The sequence below is a fragment of the Monodon monoceros genome, unplaced genomic scaffold, assembly GCF_005190385.1.
Source record: "Monodon monoceros isolate NGI ecotype Baffin Bay Population unplaced genomic scaffold, NGI_Narwhal_1 Super_Scaffold_14, whole genome shotgun sequence".
In the NCBI taxonomy this organism is placed as follows: Eukaryota; Metazoa; Chordata; class Mammalia; order Artiodactyla; family Monodontidae; genus Monodon; species Monodon monoceros.
In genome coordinates, this window is record NW_021703770.1 from 34146318 (window position 1) to 34165983 (window position 19666).

The 19666-nt window shown below is 39.8% G+C and overlaps 1 protein-coding gene across 5 annotated transcripts in view; it reads right to left on the minus strand.

Annotated features, from left to right (window-relative positions):
- Positions 1 to 19666, minus strand: part of VPS13B (vacuolar protein sorting 13 homolog B) — a 778183-nt gene that overhangs the window by 153192 nt on the left and 605325 nt on the right. For all 5 annotated transcript variants that reach the window (XM_029222782.1, XM_029222780.1, XM_029222779.1 and 2 more), the window contains one exon: positions 10959 to 11161. In XM_029222782.1, coding sequence (XP_029078615.1) covers positions 10959 to 11161 — 203 coding nt within the window. The remainder of the gene's footprint in view (positions 1 to 10958; positions 11162 to 19666) is intronic.

Consider the following 19666-nt stretch of genomic DNA (forward strand, 5'->3'; position numbering starts at 1 on the left):
GTGAAAATGACTATACTACACAAAGCAACCTACAAATTGAATGCAATCCCTATCAAACTACCAATGGCGAGGCCTGAACCAAGATGGCAGAGTAGAAGGACATGCTCTCACTCCCTCTTGTGAGAACACCAGAATCACAACTAGGTGCTGCACAATCATCAACAGGAAGACACTGGAACTCAACAAATAAGACACCCCACATCCAAAGACAAAGGAGAAGCCACAATGAGATGGTAGGAGGGGTGCAATCACAGCAAAATGAAATCCCATAACTGCTGGGTGGGTGACTCACAGACTGGAGAACAACTATACCACAGAAGTCCACCCACTGGAGTGAAGGTTCTGAGCCCCACGTCAGACTTCCCAACCTGGGGGTCTGGCAACGGGAGGAGGAATTCCTAGAGAATCAGACTTTGAAGCCTAGTGGGATTTGATTGCAGGACTTAGACAAGACTGGGGAAAACAGAGACTCCACTCTTGGAGGGCACACACAAAGTAGTGTGTGCATCGGGACCCAGAGGAAGGAGCAGTGACCACAGAGGAGACTGAACCAGACCTACCTGCTAGTGTTGGAGCGTCTCCTGCAGAGGTGGGGGGTGGCTGTGGCTCACCGTGGGGACAAGGACACTGGCAGAAGAAGTTCTGGGAAGTACTCCTTGGCGTGAAGCCTCCCAGAGTCCTCCATTAGCCCCACCACAGAGCCCAGGTAGGCTCCAGTGTTGGGTTGCCTCAGGTCAAACAACCAAAAGGAAGGGAATCCAGCACCACCCATCAGGAGTCAAGCGAATTAAAGATTTACTGAGCTCTGCCCACCAGAGCAACAGTCAGCTCTACCTACCACCAGTCCCTCCCACCAGCAAACTTGCACAAGCCTCTTAGATAGCCTCATCCACCAGAGGGCAGACAGCAGAAGCAAGAAGAACTACAATCCTGCAGCCTGTGGAACAAAAACCACATTCACAGAAAGGTAGACAAGATGAAAACGCAGAGGGCTATGTACCAGATGAAGGAACAAGATAAAACCCCAGAAAAACAAATAAATTAAGTGGAGATAGGGAACCTTCCAGAAAAAGAATTCAGAATAACGACAGTGAAGATGATCCAGGACCTTGGAAAAAGGATGGAGGCAAAGATCGAGAAGATGCAAGAAATGTTTAACAAAGACCTAGAAGAACTAAAGAACAAACAAACAGAGATGAACAATACAGTAACTGAAATGAAAAACACACTAGAAGGAATCAATAGCAGAATAACTGAGGCAGAAGAACGGATAAGTGACCTGGAAGACAGAATGGTGGAATACACTGCTGCAGAACAGAATAAAGAAAAAAGAATGAAAAGAAATGAAGACAGCCTAAGAGACCTCTGGGACAACATTAAACGCAACAACATTCGCATGATAGGGGTCCCAGAAGGAGAAGAGAGAGAGAAAGGAGCAGAGAAAATTTTGAAGAGATTATAGTCGAAAACTTCCCTAACATGAGAAAGGAAATAGCCACCCAAGTTGAGGAAGCGCAGTGAGTCCCATACAGGATAAACCCAAGGAGAAACACGTCAAGATACATAGTAATCAAATTGGCAAAAATTAAAGAGAAAGAAAATTATTGAAAGTAGCAAGGGAAAAATGACAAATAACATACAAGGGAACTCCCATAAGGTTAACAGCTGATTTCTCAGCAGAAACTCTACAAGACAGAAGGGAGTAGCAAGATACACTTAAAGTGATGAAAGAACCTACAACCAAGAGTACTTTACCCGGCAAGGATCTCATTCAGATTCGATGGAGAAATCAAAAGCTTTACTGAGAGGCAAAAGCTAAGAGAATTCAGCACCACCAAACCAGCTCTACAACAAAGGCTAAAGGAACTTCTTCTCTAAGTGGGAAACACTAGAGAAGAAAAGGACCCACAAAAACAAACCCAAAACAATTAAGGAAATGGTAATAGGAACATACGTATCAATAATTACCTTAAATGTGAATGGATTAAATGCTCCAACCAAAAGACACAGGCTTGCTGAATGGATAAGAAAACAAGACCCATATATAGGCTATCTAAAAGAGACCCATTTCAGACCTAGGGACCCATACAGACTGAACATGAGGGGATGGAAAAAGATATTCCATGCAAATACAAATCAAAAGAAAAAAGCTGGAGGGCTTCCCTGGTGGCGCAGTGGTTGAGAGTCCGCCTGCCAATGCAGGGGACACGGGTTCGTGCCCCCGTCTGGGAAGATCCCACATGCCATGGAGCGGGTGGTCCCATGAGCCATGGCCACTGAGCGTGCGCATACGGATCCTGTGCTCGCAACAGGAGAGGCCCACATACCGTAAAAAAAAAAAAAAAAAAAAAAAAAGAAAGCTGGAGTAGCAATACTCATATCAGATCAAATAGACTTTAAAATAAAAATGTCACAAGAGACAAAGAAGGACACTACATAATGATCAAGGGATCAATCCAAGAAGAAAATATAACAATTATAAGTATATATGCACCCAACATAGGAGCACCTCAATATATAAGGCCACTGCTAACAGCTACAAAAGAGGGAATCGACAGTAATACAATAAGAGTGGGGGACTTTAACACCTCACTTACACCAATGGACAGATCATACAAAATGAAAATAAATAAGGAAACAGAAGCTTTAAATGACACAATAAACCAGATAGATTTAACTGATATTTATAGGACATTCCGTCCAAAAACAGCAGATTACACTTTCTTCTCAAGTGTGCACAGAACATTCTCCAGGATATATCACATCTTGGGTCACAAATCAAGCCTCAGTAAATTTAAGAAAATTGAAATCATATCAAGCAACTTTTCTGACCACAATGCTATGAGACTAGATATGAATTACAGGGAAAAAAACTTAAAAAAAAGAAACACATGCAGGCTAAAGAATACATTACTAAATAACCAAGAGATCACTAAAGAAATCAAAGAGGAAATAAAAAAATACCTAGAGACAAATGACAATGAAAACATGATGATCCAAAACCTATGGGTTGCAGCAAAAGAGTTCTAAGAGGGAAGTCTATAGCTATACAAGCCTACCTCAAGAAACAAGAAAAATCTCTAATAAACAATCTAACCTTACACCTAAAGGAACTAGAGAAAGAAGAACAAACAAAACCCAAAGTTAGCAAAAAGATTGAAATCATAAAGATCAGAGCAGAAATAAATGAAAAAGAAACAAAGAAAACAATAGCAAAAATGAATAAAAGTAAAAGCTGGTTCTTTGAGTAGATAAAGAAAATCGATAAACCATTAGGCAGACTCATCAAGAAAAAGAGGGAGAGGACTCAAATCAATAAAATTAGAAATGAAAAAGGAGAAGTTACAACAGACACCGCAGAAATACAAAGCATCCGAAGAGACTACTACAAGCAACTCTGTGCCAATAAAATGGACAACCTGGAAGAAATGGACAAATTTTAGAAAGGTATAACCTTCCAAGACTGAACCAGGAAGAAACAGAAAATATAAACAGACCAATCACAAGTAATGAAATTGAAACTGTGATTAAAAATCATCCAACAAACAAAAGTCCAGGACCAGATGGCTTCACAGGTGGATTCTGTCAAACATTTAGAGAAGAGCTAACACCCATCCTTCTCAAACTCTTGCAAAAAATTGCAGAGGAAGGAACACTCCCAAACTCATTCTATGAGGCCACCATTACTCTGATAACAAAACCAGACAAAGATACTACTAAAAAAGAAAATTACAGACCAATATCACTGATGAATATAGATGCAAAAATCCTAAAGAAAATACTAGCAAAAGGAATTCAACAATATATTAAAAGGATCATACACCATGATCAAGTGGGATTTATCCCAGGGATGCAAGGATTCTTCAATATACGCAAATCAATCAATATGATACACCATATTAACAAATTGATTAACAATGTGACACACCATATTAACAATTTGAAATACCATATGATCATCTCAATAGATGCAGAAAAATCTTTTGAGAAAATTCAACACCAATTTATGATAAAAACTCTCCAGAAAGTGGGCATAGAGGGAACCTACCTCAACATAATAAAGGCCGTATTTGATAAACCCACAGTAAACATCATTCTCAATGGTGAAAAACTGAAAGCATTTCCTCTAAGATCAGGAACGAGACAAGGATGTCCACTCTCACCACTATTATTCAACATAGTTTTGGAAGTCCTAGCCACGGCAATCAGAGAAAAAAAAGAAATAAAGGGAATACAAATTGGAAAAGAAGAAGTAAAACTGCCACTGTTTGCAGATGACACAATACTATACATAGAGAATCCTAAAGATGACACCAGAAAACTACTAGAGCTAATTAATGAATCTGGTAAAGTTGCAGGATTCAAAATTAATACACAGAAATCTCTTGCATTCCTATACACTAATGATGAAAAATCTGAAAGAGAAATTAAGGAAACACTCCCATTTACCATTGCAAGTAAAAGAATAAAAGACCTAAGAATAAACCTACCTAGGGAGACAAAAGACCTGTATGCAGAAGACTATAAGACACTGATGAAGGAATTAAAGATGATACCAACAGATGTAGAGATATAGCATGCTTTTGGATTGAAAGAAGCAATATTGTGAAAATGACTATACTACCCAAAGTAATCTACAGATTCAATTCAATCCCTATCAAATTACCAATGGCATTTTTTACAGAACTAGAACAGAAAATCTTAAAATTTGTATGGTGACATCAAAGACCCCAAATAGCCAAAGCAGTCTTGAGGGAAAAGACCTGAGGAGGAATCAGACCTCCTGACTTCAGACTATACTACAAAGCTACAGTAATCAAGACAATATGATAGTGGCACAAAAACAGAAACACACATCAATGGAACAAATAGAAAGCCCAGAGGTAAACCCACGCACCTATGGTCAACTAATCTATGACAAAGGAGGCAAGAATATACAATGGAGAAAAGACAGTCTCTTCAATAAGTGGTGCTGGGAAAACTGGACCACTACATGTAAAAGAATGAAATTAGAACACTCCCTTACACCATACACAAAAATAAACTCAAAATGTATTAGAGACCTTAATGTTAGACTGGACACTATAAAACTCTTAGAGGAAAACATAGGAAGAACACTCTTTGACATAAATCACAGCAAGATATTTTTTGATCCACCTCCTAGAGTAATGGAATTAAAAACAAAAATAAACAAATGGGACCTAATGAAACTTAAAAGCTTTTGCCCAGCAAAGGAAACCATAAACAAGATGAAAAGACAACCCTCAGAATGGGAGAAAATACTGCAAACGAATCAATGGACAAAGGATTAATCTCCAAAATATATAAACAGCTCATGCAGCTCAATATTAAAAAAAACCAACCCAATCCAAAAATGGGCAGAATATCTAAATAGACATTTCTCCAAAGAAGATATACAGATGGCCAAGAAGCATATGCAAAGCTGCTCAACATCACTATTAGAGAAATGCAAATCAAAACTACAATGAGGTGTCTCCTCACACCAGTTAGAATGGGCATCATCAGAAAATCTACAAACAACAAATGCTAGAGAGGGTGTGGAGAAAAGTGAACCCTCTTGCACTCTTGGTGGGAATGTAAACTGATACAGCCACTATGGAGAACAGTATGGAGGTTCCTTAAAAAACTAAAAATAGAATTACCATATGGTCCAGCAATCTCACTACTGGGCATATACCCAGAGAAAACCATAATTCAAAAAGACACATGTACTCTAATGTTCATTGCAGCACTATTTACAATAGCCAGGTCATGGAAGCAACCTAAATGTCCATCAACAGACGAATGGATAAAGAAGATGTGTTACATATATACAATGGAATATTACTGAGCTATAAAAAAGAATGAAATTAGGTCATTTGTTGAGATGTGGATGGATCTAGAGAGTGTCACAGAGTGAAGTAAATCATAAAGAGAAAAACAAATATCGTATATTAACACATATATGTGGAACCTAGAAAAATGGTACAGATGAACTGGTTTGCAGGGCAGAAATTGAGAGACAGATGTAGAGAACTTGGTCCATACTTGGTGTATGGACACCAAGGGGGGAAAGCCGCAGGGTGGTGGTGGTGGTGGTGTGATGAACTGGGCGATTGGGATTGACATGTATACACTGATGTGTATAAAATTGATGATTAATAAGAAGCTGCTGTATAAAAAAATTAAATTAAATTAAAAATTAAAAAAAAAAAGAAAAGTGGGGAATTCACCTAGATCTGTTAGGCAAAATGTGTGATAAACCCTTGGTATGACTTTCCTAGCCCTGAGAGATCTTTTAAAAGTTCAGTATGAGACTCCTTATCAAAATTTCACACACACACACAAGAAGTCTGTATCATCAATTATAGTTATATAAATCATCAGGCCAAGTTTACTGAGACCAGACTTATTTTGCAAACAAACTACTCTTAATTTGGTTACATTTGGTAAAAATGATGGTAATTTTAGAGAGAAAAAGATTATGTTTCAGTGAATATTAAATTCTGGTTTTGTTAATGGGGGGTCTGTATTTATTAACACTTAACCTCCTAGGTAGTTCCCTGCTGTCATGCTATATTAATGTAAAGTTTAATTGAAGGACACTCTAAGTTTGTTTCTGAAGTTTATCTTAGTAATCTATCTTTGAATGAAGGTCAGATGCCCCAGGACCTGGAACGAGGAGATTGTGCATGCTGAAACAGACATAGTTTAAAGACTATCTCCAACCTGGACGGAAGGACACTTATCAGGTACTCTTAACTAGCTCATGAACAGTGAAACTGAAGGGAATGACTCCTGGATTAATTTCCACTCACAAAGGGCCCCTGCAGTGGACTGGCCTATGGAGAGTGTGGCTGACCTCAAAATCACCTTAAAACAATGCTCAAACAAAAGAGAAACTACACTCATACTAGGATGAGAAGACGACATCAGAAGTAGACAGCTTGCCCAAGATCCTGGACCTAACTCATATGATCATTTATAATGTTTTCTTGACTTCTTGGACCCTTGCATATGAATCAAATGTTTTCCTATCATGGGGCACGATCCTATGCTAATTTTTTTTCATTTTTTTTCCTATGCTAGTTTTAAAACTCAATCCAGTTGTTGGGTTTGTGGCGAATTACCTGTGTCTGGTACTTCTGGGTTACCTTGGTGGATTTCTCTACTCCAAGGCTCTAATTGGTTGGCTCTTAGGAAATTTATTCTAGAAGAGAGAAATTATAGTCCTATTTAGGCCACTATTAATATTACTAGGTGGGATCCCCTCACCTAGCCAATTAATGATCCTACTCTGACTCTGGCCATAAATTTTTCTTTATTACTCAGGCTCAATCATAGCAACAAGCAAAATTTCAGCCAAGGAATAAGACCTCCCACAATTATGGGATGGATTTATGTAGTTAACACCAGGCCATGGTAATTTAAGTTTAAAGGCTCCTCTATGTTGGGAACAATTAAATCATAGTAAGGATAATCAGTCTAGTAACACTAGGAAACTGGGCTGGGTGCCTTATGGACAGTGCCAATATAAAATTTACCTTAAAGATAAGGATTGGTACAGAACAGACTAAGTCAGACAACCTGGGATATACTGGGCCACACCTAATGGAAGCTTGCTTAATTCTTACTTATGACTTCACTACTACTGCTAGCTATGTTATCTGTATTTCACCTGTTTTACAAAATTGTTGTTTCTTACATTACCAAATGTGTGACTGAGCCTGTCATAAAATGACGATATATGGTTCCATGTAAGATCAATGATGGTAATAGTGTAACTCTAGATATGGGAAGAAGCAACAAGAGGGAATATTTTCCTGGACTGTAAGAGACTAGTAAGACAGGTGGTCCAGAGACTTTTTGACTACTCCTGTGGCCTAGTCCAGTAAGAGCACATTGAGTAGCCTATCAGAAAACTCTTTTCCAGGCCTTGGAATGAGCATTCCTAGCCCCATGGATTGAAATGCCCCCACAAACCATGGTCAAATTTATGACCATGAAGGGGCCCTGCTGACTGGAAAGCAGCACTTGCCATTGGCACTTGCTGTCTGTCTCTACAAAGATTAAATCATGAGCCACTGCAGCTGCTGACCTTCAATACCCCCTGAAAGGAGTTCACAGTTGACATCAGGAATGAGGCAGTCTGTTCTCTGGGAAAAACTGGCAGAACAGGCCTTCAGACAGTTAGATATTTTCAGGAGAAGATTTTTTGAGCCGAAATTCTTGCATCTTCTCATACCTAGAGAAACACTAACATCATTAACGGTGACATCTGCTTTGCCTATAAAGGAGAATATTACAATTAAAAGTCAAAATGGAAAAAAAAAACCAACAAAAAACAAACTACCAATGGCATTTTTCACAGAACTAGAACAAAAACTTTCACAATTTGTATGGAAACACAAAAGACCCCGAATAGCCAAAGCAGTCTTGAGAAAGAAAAACAGAGCTGGAGGAATCAGGCTCTTGGACTTCAGACTATACTACAAAGCTACAGTAATCACGACAGTATGGTACTGGCACAAAAACAGAAATATAGATCAACGGAACAGGATAGAAAGCCCAGAGATAAACCCACACAATATGGTCACCTTATTTTTGATAAAGGAGGCAAGAATATACAATGGATAAAAGACAGCCTCTTCAATAAGTGGTGCTGGGAAAACTGGGGAGCTACACGTAAAAGAATGAAATTAGAACACTCCCTAACACCATACACAAAAATAAACTCAAAATGGATTAAAGACCTAAATGTAAGGCCAGACACTATAAAACTCTTAGAGGAAAACATAGGCAGAACACTCTGACATAAATCACAGCAAGATCCTTTTTGAACCACCTCCTAGAGAAATCGCAATAAAAACAAAAGTAAACAAATGGGATCTAATGAAACTTAAAGCTTTTGCACAGCAATGAAAACCATAAACAAGATGAAATGACAACCCTCAGAATGGGAGAAAATATTTGCAAATGAAGTAACTGACAAAGGATTAACCTCCAAAATATACAAGCAGCTCATGCAGCTCAATATCAAAAAAACAAACAACCCAGTCCAAAAATGGGCAGAAGACCTAAATAGACATTTCTCCAAAGAAGATATACAGATTGCCAACAAACACATGAAAAGATGCTCAACATCACTAATCATTAGAGAAATGCAAATCAAAACTACAATGAGGTATCGCCTCACACGGGTCAGAATGGCCATCATCAGAAAATCTACAAACAATAAATGCTGGAGAGCGTGTGGAGAAAAGGGAACCCTCTTGCACTGTTGGTGGGAATGTAAATTGATACAGCCACTATGGAGAACAGTATGGAGGTTCCTTAAAGAACTAAAAATGGAACTACCACACGACCCAGCAATCCCACTACTGGGCATATATACCCTGAGAAAACCATAATTCAAAAAGAGTCATGTACCAGAATGTTCACTGCAGCTCTATTTACAATAGCCAGGACTTGGAAGCAACCTAAGTGTCCATCAACAGATGAATGGATAAAGAAGATGTGGCACATATATACAATGGAATATTACTCAGCCATAAAAAGAAGCGAAATTGAGTTATTTGTAGTGAGGTGGATGGACCTAGAGTCTGTCATACAAAGTGAAGTAAGTCAGAAAGAGAAACACAAATACCATACGCTAACACATATATATGGAATCTAAAAAAAAAATGGTTTTGACAAACCTAGGGGCAGGACAGGAATAAAGACGCAGATGTAGAGAATGGACTTGAGGACATGGGGAGGGGGAAGGGTAAGGTGTGACGAAGTGAGAGAGTGGCATTGACGTATATATACTACCAAATGTAAAACAGATAGGTAGTGGGAAGCAGCTGCATAGCACAGGGAGATCAGCTCAGTGCTTTGTGCCCACCTAGAGGGGTGGGATAGGGAGGGTGGGAGGGAGGCGCAAGAGGGAGGGGACATTGGGATATACGTATGCATTTAGCTGATTCACTTTGTTATACAGAAGAAACTAACACAACACTGTAAAGCAATTATACTCCAATAAAGATGTTAAAAAAAAAAAGAACACATTCACATTCTATCCAAATAGAAAATTATCAAGAAATAAGTTGGATATCCTCACACATTCAATACTTGGCTGCAAATCAAATGCATAAAAGGTTGCAATGTAAGGTTATATATTATGTTAGCCATCAGACATCATAATAGCTAACGACCTGTCATTAGGAAATGGTTCTTAAATTATTGCTGATGACACTGCTTGAGACAGGCTGACTACCTTGTAATTAGAAAAGTCTACACATAGAAAAAAGTTTATTGACTCAGACATTCCAAACATGTCCACACAAAACTTGTACACAAATGTTCATAGCAGAATTGCTCATAATAGCTAAAAGTGGAAAGAATCTAAACAACCATTAATTGCTGAATGGATAAATAAAATGAGGTATATCCATACAATGGAGTATTATTTGGTCATAAAAAGGAATAAAGCAGTGGCACCTGCAAAAACATGAATGAACCTTGAAAACATTATGCTAAGTGAAAGAAGCCATTCACAAAAGACCACATTTCATATGATTCCATTTACATGAAATGTCCAGAAAAGTCAAATATATAGAGACAGAAAATAGTGGTTGCCTAGTTCTGGAGAGGGAATTGGAGGATAATGGGAAGTGAATGCTAATGGATAAAGGGTTTTGGAGGTGGGTGTGTGAAAATGTTTTAAAATGGATTGCTGTGATGACCACACGACTGTGAATATAGTAAAAAACCACTGAATCGTATTCTTTAATTAGGTGAACTGTATGGTTTGTGAATTATATCTCAATAAAGCTGTTAAAAAAGTTTAGTAAAACAGCAATCTGACAATACCCTTTTCTCACCACACCAAGATTTAAAATTTAATGAAACAGTTCAAACAATGAACAAAGACTAGTTTAAAACTTATGGGAAAAATGGGGCCAATCCCAACAGACCTGAAGCAGACCTCCTCTTAAATCAATGGATATTTTTGGTATGGACTGTTCTGGGCCTGGATTGCCACTGTGTTTACACCATTTAGCTTCCAGATTGGCAGTAGCACAACATGGTCCTATCAGAATCCGACTTCTTTCTTTGAGACTTGTTTTAAGGAGAAAATCATTTACACTGAGTAGAAATGATGATCCAAGAATTACACCTGGAAAAAAAAAACAGAAGGGATGAAGAGGGGTATATGTTATAATTCTTCCTTGTCAAAGAAAAAGTATGTTTGGGTAAGAACTACCTGCATGTTTTAAGAGTATTAACTCATCCTTTGTCAGAGTTTTCTTTTCAGTTGGCTTTTCCCCACAGTTTCATGCCATTTATATAGAATTCTAGTTATGAAGCAGGTATACCTCACTCACATTCCTAACAAAGCAATATTTGCCAAAACGTTATGACTTTTTCCATGTGTGAGCATTTTAAGTTTTATGAGTAGAGACATTTTCATTAAATTGTGCAAGTTTTTCAAACACTACATTTAAGAATGAGAACAACTGCTTCATTTGTCTATTGTTAACATGATGGGAGAGGGCAATTTTCTGTGATTTCTTGTAGTAACAGAGTACAGTATATTACTTTGAGAGACACTCAAGTTTTTGACTGGCCCATGTTAAAATTCAAAACAATCAAAATATATAACATGTGTTTTCTAAAAATTTTAGTTTAATCCAAACTTCACACATCATAACCACTTGAAGTTTACAAAGTCTTAAAAACAGATAGTGGCAGGTTAGATTTATGAGAAAAACTATATGCTATAGTTCAAAGTAAATATACCCAGAAAAGGAATACACTTTAAAATGTAGCTTTTCTTTTGAACTTAAACTTGAAGTGTAGATCAAAACCTTTTCATAAAACCAATGGCACACTTTAAGATATTTCGATGCAAAGTTAGAGTGGTGGGGTTAACTTTCCCCTAAGGAGCTCATACTCTGAATTGTCATTGTGAATATTGAATTTCACCAGACCACGTATGTAATGCCCATGGCTTATTTTTCTAATGATATTTGATCCTTAAAAGAGATGAAAGAGGGAGTCAAGATGGCGTACTAGGAGGACGCGGAATTCCTGTCTCCTCACAACTAGGGCACCTACCAGGTACTGGTGGGGGATCACGTACACTTAAGGGGATGGGAGGAACCCCCAGTGACGGGGTAGGACATGGGGTGCGGGGAGAGTGAAGGGGGAGGAGAAGTGGAGGCGGGGTGGGACCGGCGCCCCTGAGGGGCTGCTGGGGGAGGGGAAGGGATCCCACGCCGGAAGCGGGAAATTGGGAAACCATTGGGAGGGCAGAGGATCAAAAGGGAGCATGGCCAGGTTTCCCCTGCCTACTTGGACCCCTAGGAACCTGCTGAGATCCCGGGCCTGATCCTCTGCTGACAGAGGCCCCTCCAGCCACGAGGGTCCTGAAGGAGTGGGAGGGAGGGAAGGGGGAGCAAAAGTAAAGGCCAGACCTCTGGGACCAGCACCCCTGAGGGGTAGCAGGGGGAGGGGAGGAGTTCCTACATCCAGAGGGATGCACCCACAGTTAAGGGTCCAGTGGCCACGGGGGAGACCCTGGGGAAGACGGTGCGGGGGGTGGGGCATGAAGGAACAGAAGGGAACGGGGTCAGTGCCTTCCCTGTCCACTTAGGCACCGGGAAGCCTCTTGGGCTCCTGGGCCTAACCCTCTGCCCTTGGAGCCTTCCTCTTGCCATGCAGAGCCCAAGCCCTGCCCCTACACCCCACGCAGGGCCCTACCTCTACATTTGGAGACCCCCTCCAATGAGCTGAGCCTAAACCGAACACAAACACCCTCACTCAGGGCCCTACCTCCAAACTCGGGAACCCCACACTACAGAGGCCCTCCTTTCCACGTGCTGCCTCCCCACCTTCCGCAGGTCCTAAGCAGAGGCCCTGCCCCACGCTTGAATGTCGCCCCCCCACCCACCTAGGTCCCGCCCCACCCAAAGCCCCACCCCTGCCTAAGTTCCACCCCCCACCTAAACTCTGCCCCCATAGGTAAGGCTTTTTTTTTTTTTTTTTTGCGGTACGGGCGCCTCTCACTGTTGTGGCCTCTCCCGTTGTGGAGCACAGGCTCCGGATGTGCAGGCTCAGCAGCCATGCCTCACGGGCCTAGCCGTTCCGCAGCATGTGGGATTTTCCCAGACCGGGGCATGAAGCGGTGTCCCCTGCATCGGCAAGCGGACTCTCAACCACTGCGCCACCAGGGAAGCTTGGCTGTTTTTTTTTTTTAACGTCTTTATTGGAGTACAATTGCTTTACAGTGGTGTGTTAGTTTCTGATTTATAATAAAGTGAATCAGCTATACATATACATATATCCCCATATCTCCTCCCTCCTGCATCAAAAAGTTTCACAATTTGGGGCTTCCCTGGTGGCGCAGTGGTTGAGAGTCCGCCTGCCGATGCAGGGGACACGGGTTCGTGCCCCGGTCTGGGAAGATCCCACAGGCCGCAGAGCGGCTGAGCCCGTAAACCATGGCCACTGAGCCTGTGTGTCCGGAGCCTGTGCTCCACAACGGGAGAGGCCACAACAGTGAGAGGCCCGTGTACCGCAGAAAGAAAGAAAACAAAAACAAAAACAAAAAAAAAGATAAAGCGACCATATGTGTGTGGGTTTATCTCTGGGCTTTCTATCCTGTTCCATTGATCTGTATTTCTGTTTTTGTGCCAGTACCATACTGTCTTGATTACTGTAGCTTTGTAGTATAGTCTGAAGTCAGGGAGCCTGATTCCTCCAGCTCCATTTTTCTTTTTCAAGATTGCTTTGGCTATTTGGGGCCTTTTGTGTTTCCATACAAATTGTGATATTTAATTTTTTTTTTTTTTTTTTTTGCAGTACACGGGCCTCTCACTGCTGTGGCCTCTCCCCCTGCGGAGCACAGTCTCCGGACGCTCAGGCTCAGCGGCCATGGCTCACGGGCCCAGTCGCTCCGCGGCATGTGGGATCCTCCCAGACCAGGGCACGAACCCGTGTCCCCTGCATCGGCAGGCGGACTCTCAACCACTGCGCCACTAGGGAAGCCCGTCGCTTTATCTTTGATAAAGGAGGCAAGAGTATACAATGGAGGAAAGACAGCCTCTTCAATAAGTGGTGCTGGGAAAACTGGACCACTACATGTAAAAGAATGAAATTAGAACACTTCCTAACACCATATACCAAAATAAACTCAAAATGGATTAAAGACCTAAATGTAAGGCCAGATACTATAAAACTCTTACAGGAAAATTTAGGCAGAGCACTCTATGACATAAATCATGGCAAGATCCTTTTTGACCCATCCCCTAGAGAAATGGAAATAAAAACAAAAATAAACAAATGGGATCTAATGAAACTTAAAAGCTTTTCACAGCAAAGGAAACCAAACAAGACGAAAAGAAAACCTTCAAAATAGAAGAAAATATTTGCAAACGAAACAACTGACAAAGGATTAATCTCCAAAATATACAAGCAGCTCATGCAGCTCAATATCAGAAAAACAAACCAGTCCAAAAATGGGCAGAAGACCTAAACAGACATTTCTCCAGAGAAGATATACAGATTGCCAACAAACACATGAAAAGATGCTCAACATCACTAATCATTAGAGAAATGCAAATCAAAACTACAATGAGGTATCACCTCACACGGGTCAGAATGGCCATCATCAAAAAATCTACAAACAATAAATGCTGGAGAGGGTGTGGAGAAAAGGGAGCCCTCTTGCACTGTTGGTGGGAATGTAAACTGATACAGCCACTATGGAGAACAGTATGGAGGTTCCTTAAAAAACTAAAAATAGAACTACCATACGACCCAGCAATCCCAGTACTGGGCATATATCCTGAGAAAACCGTAATTCAAAAAGAGATATGTACCACAATGTTCACTGTAGCACTATTTACAATAGCCAGGACATGGAAGCAACCTAAGTGTCCATCGACAGATGAATGGATAAAGAAGATGTGGCACATATTTACAATGGAATATTACTCAGCCATAAAAAGAAACGAAATTGAGATATCTGTAGTCAGGTGGATGGACCTAGAGTCTTTCATACAGAGTGAAGTAAGTCAGAAAGAGAAAAACAAATACCGTACGTTAACCCACATATATATGGAATCTAAAAAAGAAAAAAAAGGTTCTGATGAACCTAGGGGCAGGACAGGAATAAAGACAAAGATGCAGAGAATGAAATTGAGCACACGGGGAGGGGGAAGGGTAAGCTGGGACGAAGTGAGAGAGTGGCATGGACATATATATATACTACCAAATGTAAAATGGATAGCTAGTGGGAAGCAGCTGCATAGCACAGGGAGATCAGATCGGTGCTTTGAGACCACCTAGAGGGGTGGGATAAGGAGGGTGGGAGAGAAGACGCAAGAGGGAGGGGATATGGGGATATACGTATAGCATATAGCTGATTTACTTTGTTATACAGCAGAAACTAACACAACATTGTAAAGCAATTATACTCCAATAAAGATGTTAAAGAAAAAAAAAACTTAGAGATGAAAGATTAAAAAACACCTTAGGCCCACACCATACACGTTTCAAAGTAGAGTACGCACGTTGGCTTTTCAACTCTGTGGAGACTTGAAAACTGCATATATGTTGTATGTTCCTACTGTAGAAATAAGACACACAACTTCTAATCTTCCATAGAGGACAATCACACTCACAAAAGCATTAGGGTTAAGACTTTTGTTAAAAATTATGATGGTGAAAATCAATTTCTTAAATTTGTTCATCAAATACATAGTGGCACTAAGACTTCACTTCATTTACACAACTTTATTGATTCAGAGTTACACTTAAAGAAAAAACAGGGCTTCCCTGGTGGCGCAGTGGGTGAGAATCCGCCTGTCGATGCAGGGGACACGGGTTCGTGCCCCGGTCCGGGGGGAATCCCACATGCCGCGGAGCGGCTGGGCCCGTGAGCCATGGCCGCTGAGCCTGTGCGTCCGGAGGCTGTGCTCCGCAACGGGAGAGGCCACAGCAGTGAGAGGCCCGTGTACCGCAAAAAAAAAAAAAAAAGAAAAAATAGAACAGTAAATAAAAAAGTTGAAACAGGCCCTCAAATACCCAAGAATCAAAAATTATCTTTATTAATGGAGCTTAGAACTTAAGTCACAATTTCTGACTTAACTGCATTACATTTCCTAAAATATTTACTTCTCAACAGTAAGTACTTGCTAAATGAAACACACCAATTCATTATTCAAAAATTTGTCATAATGGGAGTATACAAGTATAGGCTTAATTCAGTACAGTCATCTAGCAAATGAGCATTAAGGGAATGTCAGAATTACGATACCCTTTGTTCTCAAATACATGCATCTTCGTATTACCCTGCAATGAAATACCCAATTATCTGGTGGTAATGTTAATGTGAATGCTCTATTGGTCCCTCACACGAGAAGTGTTTAATATCAAAGCTCTCCTAGGGTTTTTTAAAAACCTTATTTAATGTTCATCAGGCACCCATATTGGATAATTTTGGAACCCACTTTGACGGTTCACTCTTAGATAGGTTTCCAAGACTTACCAATTTCTATATCATTTTACCCAACTCTATTATTTTAAAACATGAAGGAAGAGAGACCTTAGTAATCTAAGTGACTGAAAGGGAAGATCACACCACCTTCACCAGTAGATTGTGACCATCCCGGAGGCAAGGACCATCTTATGCAGTATAGGACTAGTCAAGACAATAGTTATTCAGGACATATCCTACTGTACTAAATGACAGTTTAGAATCTGATCCTATTTTCAGCTGTCACAATATATTTCTTAATTGACAGGCAGGAAAGAAAAGTGCTTAAATCTCTGCCATTCTTCATTTTGCATCATTGTATCACAGAATAGTAATGCTGGATGGAAGAGACCTTAGAAGCCATCTTTCCAAGTCTCTTCCTCTAAAAAAAAAAAAAAAACCCTTTTTATTTTGAAATAATGTTAGATCTACCTAGAAGTTGCAAAAATATACAGAGTTCTCATGTATCTTTCACCCAGCTATGTAACTATAGTACAGACACTGAAATCAGGAAATTCACTTTGGCATAACACTCTTAAGTAATCTACAGATTTTATTTAAATTTAGCCATTTTCTTCACTAATGTCCTTCTTCTGGTCCAGGATGCAATCTAGGATCCTTAGTCTCCTTTAATCAGTGACAGATCCTCTAGCTTTTTTTTTTTTCTTTCATGACCTTGAGTCTCTTCAATAGTCCAGGCCAATTATTTTGCAGAATATCTTTCAATTTGGGTTTATGGGATGTTCTCCCTTTAGAATGAGGTTATATGCATTTTTGGCCAGAATACCAGAGAAGTGATACCCTTCTCACTGCATGGGGAAAGTGATATTGATGTTTTACTACTTGCTGGTAATACTAATGTTCATCACATGGCTAAAGCGGTGTCTGCCAGATTTCACCACTGTGAAGTGGTTAATTTTCCATTTGTAAACAATAAGTATCCTGTGGAGAGATATCTGAAGATTATGCAAATATCCTCTATTACATCAAACTTTTACCCATTAATGTTAGCATCCATTAATGCTTCTTGCCTGCAACAATTACTACTGTGGTGTGTGGTAATGTTGATTTCCTATTTCTCTTACTCTTCTACAATTATTAACTAGTATTCTATAGTAAAAAGAGCTGTCCCTTCTACTCTATTTATTAGTTCAATTATTTATCTATACCAGTATGGACTCATAGATATTTATTTTATGGGTCCTAATCTAATACTATCTTTATTTTACTTTGTTGCTTAAATTGAACCAGCTTTGGCCATTGGGAACCCCTCCAAGCTGGTTCCTGTGTCACTGTGATATACCCCTATCATTTTTTGAGAGCTTCTTTACTTTCTGGCCACAAGATGTTTCAGGCTCAGTTGTATTTTTCCCATCCCATCTCTGGCATCAGTCATTTCTCCAGAGCTTTGCTTTCTTTTGCTGAAGAATGGCATCTCGAAACCAAAATCTGGGTGGTAGGTATGCTCATTGCTGCTAGGGTATCACTGTTTCTAGGGCCTCTCAGCAGAGAGGGCTAAGAAGTATATGTGCGTCTACTGCCCATGTATACACACACATCCAAATTACTGTATCTATCAGTAAATATATTAAAAATCATGAATTCATACTGGTACCTCTGGTTCTAATCCAAAACCACAGGATTTGTTTTCTAGCCTATTCCCTTTTCTTATTTGTAATCTCTTCCTACAACAGTGAGAAACCTGCAGAGTACTCCTTCTGATGTGTTGATGTCTGATCATCCCTAAAACATCACTTTGGAGAGAGTGGTCAAAATTAAAGCAAAAGAACTAAGACAGAAACAAAGGACAACTTTATTAAAGCAAAGGTAATTATCTATCAAAGAAAAGACTATCAAAAGCAAGGGCTGATATTTATCCCTAGAAGTCTCACTAAGAATGGGCTTGACAGCATTTTTTCTGGAGCATACAGAAGAACGAGATTACCTTTCTCCTCTATAGCACTTTTCATTTATATGAAGATATTTGTAAGCATATGATAAAATCTTCTTTGTAGAAGTAACTTAATACATACAGAATCTGAACCTTACTGGATATTTCTACTGTGCAGCAATGGCCTCAAAATACTGATACTGTACTAAGTTTCTGAGGTTTTGCCTTAAAACTAGAACTGGAATGACAAAATTTGCATCATGATTCCTTACCGTATATTCCTCAGAAAGTGCCTATCCCTTCTCAAAGAAGAACGTGAGTAGGGTTGGTGGAAGGTCCTTCTTAACTCCTGAAAGTTACACAACTAGAAGTATTGATATTTATTAGCTAGGGTGAGGAGGGATATAAGAAAAAAATTCTAGACTTGCATTTTTACATAAAAACAATCAAAATGTTGACAGCTTTTGTGTTAGTGTGTACACTATTAAACACATGAACATTTTCCTACTGTCATACAAATTCTATTCTTTCTTGCTTGGGTAGAGAGAATGAGAATTCTCCTAGAATTCTCAGGAGAGTAAAGGTAAAGGTAGGGACTGAGACCTTGGGAAAATGGCCTAGAAACAGGAAGCCAATGGTCGGGCAAACATTTGGGAGCCTGAAACAAGAAGAAAGAAGGTGGGTCAGACTCAGGTGAGCACTGAGGAGGGCAGGAGGAGACACAATGTGCCTGAAATACAAGAGACTTTACAGTTGAGGCAGGCATTGACCCAGCTACAGCTATATTCCAGCAATAGCAGAATTTAACGACTGGTTTTCTAGAAAGTAGACTAGTAGGCCTAGGAACCTGCCGAAATTTCTAGATTTTCAGGTTTGATACTCTCTGGAGTTTGATCTTCAAGGATGAACATGAGGCTTAATGAAAACCAATGAGGTACAATAATACTTTGGGGAGAGTAACCTTTCCTCTTGGTTTCCAGTTTTGAAGGCAAGAAAATGAAGGTGTTAGAGCTGCTGGCTGTCACCATGTGTCAGCTATTTCAGTGAACTTGTTTACTATAATGGCTTTAAGGATAATTCTTATGATGGTATCCATAACCATGCCTAATTTCTTAAATAAGTGCTACTCCCATGCTTCTGTCTATAAGGAATTTGGATATACTGGATCACCTCCAACTTGATATTTATGCATGCATGCATTACTCATTCAACCAACGTTTACTGGTTATCTACCATATATTGGGTATATA